We start from the raw sequence: 6,102 nt of genomic DNA on the forward strand, positions 1-6,102 counted from the left end.
GCGAATAGAGAAGCTGATCTGTAAATAATGTCCCTGTAGATGCCAACATGACAAACAAAATATATTTCTTCAATATCATTTGATTATTACTTTTGTGCACAGCCATCTTCATATTTATATCTTTACTCCGAAAAAAATAGATTTTGATATCTGTTAGATATGATTTTAACGAGCCTTTATGCTTTAGTGGGACAAACAAAATGCCGCGGTGTTGGTTAACTCTATGATCGATTTTCAGTCTATCGATCTATTTCGAGTCTCGTCTGCTTCTTGTTTTTTTTTCAAGCTTGATAGTGCGTTGTTATTTTATCGGTCTAGCTCTTGCGTTTTGAAACTTTTAGATATTGTTAATTGCATTCCGTTTCACGTCTATCCTCTAGAATGGCGTGGGCTTCACCACTCGCCAGGATAGGCACATCCAATCTCTTGAAAGTTCGTTCTCAAAGTGTTCCAGCGGCCCTTTACCATGCTAAGGTACTTGCAGGTTATCACCTAGGTTATCACTATTATCTTTATTATCTACCATTCAGTTTTGCCGCATTCGTTTTCAAATTCATATACTGTGGCCCAGTAGCATTTAATAGATTATTTTGTGTGCTGACACCATGTTTTTAAAGAGAAAGACCATTGATGTCTGATGTGTGGTGTTGTGCAATTCCTCGCTGTGACTGTACACACTTCCTCTTTAATCGGTGTTAATTGATCTTCACAGGTGATTGACCATTATGAAAATCCAAGAAACGTTGGCTCACTGGACAAGAAGAAGTCAACTGTCGGCACAGGTTTAGTTGGAGCCCCAGCATGTGGTGACGTCATGAAACTTCAGGTGGAAGTTGATGAAAATGGAAAGATTGTCGACGCCAAATTCAAAACCTTTGGGTGCGGATCTGCTATTGCATCGTCCTCCTTGGCCACAGAATGGGTGAAAGGCAAAACGGTAAGAGCAGTTAATCTTATGCAACTTTGAAATGGTTACTTTCTATCCTGTTGCAATTGGTAAAGTTTGCCTTATAATTTATTGTTTACAGGTCGATGAAGCATTAAAGCTGAAAAATACTGACATCGCCAAAGAGCTGTGCCTACCTCCTGTGAAACTACATTGTTCCAGTAAGTTTTGGTCTCTAAATGTTGTTTGATAACTGACACGTCCACCACAATGCCGAGCAAAGGAAAAGAAGATTAAGCATCACCAGAACCAGTTCTCTAAATTGTCATAATTGGAAAACTAAGCATTATTTAACTAAATCCAAATTATAGAACCCCAAAGAACACATAATATTAACAAATTAGCGACTTTTAGTGTCTGTTTCCCGTTTCTGTTATTCTTCTTCTTCACTCGGCACTGTATCTACTCTGCAATGTGTTTGATACTGTGGAAATGCTGCCAATGTTGAGAAGCTGCCTCTCCACTCCCTCTGTTTGATTGAAGACGGCAACCATTTCTACCTACGGTTAACAAGACTGACAGACAAAAGTACCCTAATCGTATCCAGCTTTCTGCTGAGAGCTGAGAGCTTGAGTTGCTGTTTTATGTGGGCCTCAATTTGCCTCGCTCTACCTCTTCAGTCATGTCCCATCACTCAGTGTTATGCATTCTGTTTGAGGACCTTTTGCAAATGTCTGTTCCCAAAGATATGTAACCTATAAATGTTTTGTTTCAGTGCTTGCAGAAGACGCCATCAAAGCAGCTTTGGCCGATTACCGTGTAAAACAAGAGTCATTGAAGAAGGAATAGTTTTCAAATGCAGCATAAAGGTTTTCTTTTCATTGAAAGATTCTGGTACTGTGAAATGTCAAGTCAACATCCATAATTGATTAAGGATTATAATGATTGTGATATGTGTGTGATTGTGGAAAGTTGCAGCTTTTACAAGTTTCTTTATCATGCTTTTGTATTAAGTTGCATCTGAAACAGCTGTAACATAGATTTATGGTAGGTTGTAAACTTCTTGTTTAGATAACTGAATCTGTAGATCTGCAGAAATCATTTCTTCATTATATTTTAGTTCCTTCTGTCTTAAAAATTTCATTGGCAATACTTTTAGCAGTCATGATAAAGTTTGGGCTATTAAGGTGCCATAAATAAAACAAAAGTTTGGTTTCAGGAAATGGTCTATTTCCAATACTCTTTCTATTGATATGCATTACAAAAGTTCAACTATAGCAGCACAGCGAACATAATAAGAGGATAATGTTACTTAACAGTCCAATACTTTTGCAACGAATTTGACAGATAAAAATACCAAGAATTAAAGCATGCAATAAAATTGAAGTTTACCTAGAAAGGTTCATGTACTGAGCTAAAAGCTAAAAGCATAACATTGGACCCTCTCTTGGAGGCACATTTAAAGCATACATTTTTTATAATTGTTGCCAGAGGTTTGAGGATTTGAACACAGCAATGGTACTTACATAAATAGCCTCATACAGAATTTCTGTGAAACATCTCAACAGGAATATAAAGTATTGTACACAAATTTGGCAATAATGAGAAAATTTTGAACAACATTTGTGAAATTCAAAGGCTAAGCTTTGCTTAGTGAAACAGATAAATCTTGATTGAACCAAAGGGAAGAAAATAGAAATGTCTGAACACAAGGTGAAAATTGATGGTCTGGCAGTCTAATGCCAGTGACTAAACTGAGCATAACACATAGATAAGAGAAACAAATACATAGAAACAGAACTTAAGTAGAAATATAAATATGTATTATGACCACAATCATACAAACATACCAGCAGGCCCAGAAATATATAGAAATTCCATACTACTAATAATAGGAGAGACAGCCTAACTTTGGTCTGAATGCAGCCGATTGCAAAATATTAAAATTCATTAAATATTTAATAATTCAGTACTGTTTGTACATAAATGAATGTGCAACACATGACAGTCATTGGTCGTTAATTTGATTTTCATAAGAACTACATAACACGCCAGATTCTTCCAAATTTGCAATGGTGCCGAAATACAGTAATGCCCCTCTAAGATTCGTTACACAGTGGAAAAGGCCTACAGCTGTCACACTCAAGTGATGACACTACCATCACTAACTACTTGGCAAGGGGTGGGGCCTGGTGTGGTGACATGAGAAACGAAGAGGATGACAGATGAAAGGAGAAACAGAAAACGGGCCCACTGGTCATTGGTCGCTTACACCTGCAGACCCTGCTAAAGAAGAATACAACTGCTCTTCTCGCGGAACGGGTTCGCCTTCTCCGAGCTGAACCCGACCACCAGGCAGTCCTCCTGCTCGTGGTCCGAGATGAACTTCATGATGTCATGTACCGCTTGTGAGACGGTGATTCTCTTGATCGCTGCCTCCCGCCGCAGCTGTTCCGTCACTTGCCTTTGTTGTTGCAAGTTAGAAATCATCATATCCATAACAGCAGTATCCGACAGGCCTATTTTTACAGGGTGTGGTGAACACTTGGGGAGGAAAACTTGGCCTGACGGCCTGCGCACTGGCACACACTCGCACTTCACGAAATGCCGCCCCCAACGAGCTCTTCGCTCGGAGCAGGCGGACTTGGGCTGACTCGGCCGGACTCAAGCAGAGGTGATGATGCAGAAATGGGGCTGCAAAGCTTGGACCACAGCGTCGGCACTTGCAACAAGTTTCCACTTCAATGACAAGCGCTCGTACCGAAACAAAATGGCTTCCTCCGTACCCCAACAGCAACAGCCTTTCAAGAAGAAAACAAACACTTCCTAGCAGAAAGCAAAATCGAGATCTCGAAGCGGAAGTGGAAGATCCGCGCTGTGATTGGCTGCCCGAGCAGAGCCATTGCCAACGCCAGAAAAACGTCCACCTTGGTTTTCACCCAGTTTGCGTTCAACAAATAAACTATTTCTTTCGTAAAATTTGATTTTAGCCGTTTAAAATGCTTGATAGTGAAAATTAAATTGTAAACAGATGGTATCTTGATAAATATGAGCGGTTGGATGGGTCGTGATAGTTGGACAGCCCGCGCGTTGTCGTCTGCTATCGCCCTTGCCTGTTTACCCGCCACGATTGAAAGCATTTGAACAGGTTTAGAGCAATAAGTCGTTTCCAGTGGCAAACTGGCTGAAGTTTTTCAATCAACCGAGACTTGAAATCGTGTGATATTCCAAATTTAATTCCATCGCTTCTCCTCTGGAAAGTTAATGCAAGAAGCGGATTCCTTCATTTTGAAACAAGCCCCATACACTGTTTTTGCACTTAAATGCTAATGAAATGTGTGACGTGAATACCTTGATCTTCAGAAAGTTTCGCTTTAATGACGTGTCGCGTTCTTCCTGCATGACTAACTACTGTAGTACACATTAAACAGCAGCGGCGCGTTCCACGCCCGAAATCCACGCTTATCGAAGCGCGTAGTCACGTTGCTAAAAGTATCCCTTGCTCCGCCTTGCTCGGCCTTGAACCCCTCTCAGCCGTGACACATTGATCGACTCTCGGTCGCAGATTTTTCTCGATAATCCGTGCCATGGGTGTCGTCAGCCGTCTGCGGACCGATTGATTCCACACGTCGCTTTCGTCGCTCTGTCTCTCTCGCACTCGTGGGGTGGTCGGCCAGTGTGTGTGCGAGGGAGACAGAGCGCGCATGCCACGGGTGGCCACGAGGTGGCGATGCAAGCGGCGCCCGCCGTATCTCCGTCGCCCACGTCTACCCACGCCTGCAGCAGACTGACATAGACCTCTGCTTCCCGCAAGGGTGCGAGAGAGTCAGAATGTCGAGCAGTGCTCGGAATCGCTGCTGTTGAGCCTTGCGCCTTGCTCCGCCCGCCGTCTGATTCCGAGCACTGCTTTCGTCGCTCTGTCTCTCTCGCACCCCTACGGACCGCCCCATGAGTGAGTGCGAGAGAGACAGAGCGACGAAAGCAGTGCTCGGAATCAGACGGCTGCTCAGCGTCTTCCCGCGTCTCTGCAGACTGATTCCGAAGAAGAGTTGTTTCGTCGCGCTGTCTCTGTCGCACTCACGGCATGGATGCCGTAGGACGCGAGAGAGAGAGAGAGAGAGAGACAGTGCGACGAAACAACTCTTCGGAGTGGCTGCTGATTGATCATGTTCGCCCCCAGTAGACCGCCGTCTGCCCTGGCCCGCCCGCCACGCCACTGTATGCCGCCGCCGAAATTTCTGAGGCGCGTGTTGCGAGGCCCGAACATTATACATGTATCTGCAGTGACATCAAAATGGAGTGAGAGCGGACATTTCCCGGAGTCGAAGAAAAGAGTTTCTGAATGTCATTATCCTGAAAAGGCCTTTCTATCTCACTTCGACTGCTTCGTCGATGTTGAGCGCGTTCGAGATTGCGCCATGCCCGCGGGGCGTCAAGTTCTCTCCTACACTGGTGCTGGGTTTTGCCAGAGCGTCACAGTGGGTGCGTAGGTCGCTGCCTTCGTGGCGGTGAATAAGGCCCGAAACCGGAACCCGAAGGGAGAACCGATTGATACATTTCCGGCGTTCCGTTCTACTGATGCAAGTGGGACCGAGACTGGGACCAACCTACAGAGTCGCTGAGGACTCACTTTCCCGCCTCATGATAAGGTAACGCGTCCCAAATGACCTGCGCCGAAGTCGGAGCCGAGCGGACCGCCAGTGAGTCTCGCCGCGTCGCATGCGGTCGCATGACCCAACAGGTCAACCGCCTCTCCGGGCCAAGCAGGGCCGAGCGCGCGCGGCGCGGATGTATGTACTGTCCTACTCTGCCCGAAAGGGTCCAGCCACTCGCTGGCGTTGCAGGCGCGGATCCAGAGAGGGGGAAAGCAAAATGTTGCATTTTACCCCTGACTGTAGGCAACCCTTTTTGCCTTCTGTGAGCGTGAGCTGCCTTTCTAAGGGTGGCAATGCTAGAACGGCCACCCCGCTGTGAAACTACCTATGGCGGCAAAGGTCACAAAAACTTTTCTTGTCGTTTTCGAGTGGGTATCCCCTCCCCTTTATCTCAGGTTCTTCTGGCTCCTCCCTCAACAGAGACCACTGCGGGAAACCACCAAATCTGGTCACCCTCGGCTGACCACCGCTGGCGGCAGCTTCGTTCGTCTAGGGTTGCCGCCCGTTGCTGCAGGTACCGACGTGCGTCTAGGGATGCCGCCCGTCGCTGCAGGTACTAAC

At 45.5% G+C, this 6,102-nt stretch overlaps 2 protein-coding genes across 2 annotated transcripts; one reads left to right on the forward strand and one right to left on the reverse strand.

The window, feature by feature from the left end:
• The first annotated feature begins 259 nt into the window (after positions 1 to 259).
• On the forward strand, positions 260 to 2,109 carry LOC117652849 (iron-sulfur cluster assembly scaffold protein IscU). Its single transcript, XM_034398008.1, has 4 exons — positions 260 to 474; positions 713 to 937; positions 1,029 to 1,107; positions 1,662 to 2,109. Exons 1-4 carry the CDS (start codon positions 382 to 384, stop codon positions 1,733 to 1,735), a joined length of 471 nt encoding a protein of 156 aa, XP_034253899.1. The 5' UTR covers positions 260 to 381; the 3' UTR covers positions 1,736 to 2,109.
• On the reverse strand, positions 2,095 to 3,698 carry LOC117652851 (guanine nucleotide-binding protein subunit gamma-1-like). Its single transcript, XM_034398012.1, has one exon. The coding sequence runs from the start codon at positions 3,383 to 3,385 to the stop codon at positions 3,173 to 3,175; it is 213 nt and encodes a 70-aa protein (XP_034253903.1). The 5' UTR covers positions 3,386 to 3,698; the 3' UTR covers positions 2,095 to 3,172.
• Between the last annotated feature and the right edge of the window lie 2,404 nt (positions 3,699 to 6,102).

Source organism: Thrips palmi, unplaced genomic scaffold (genome assembly GCF_012932325.1).
Source record: "Thrips palmi isolate BJ-2018 unplaced genomic scaffold, TpBJ-2018v1 HiC_scaffold_7, whole genome shotgun sequence".
Lineage (NCBI taxonomy): Eukaryota > Metazoa > Arthropoda > Insecta > Thysanoptera > Thripidae > Thrips > Thrips palmi.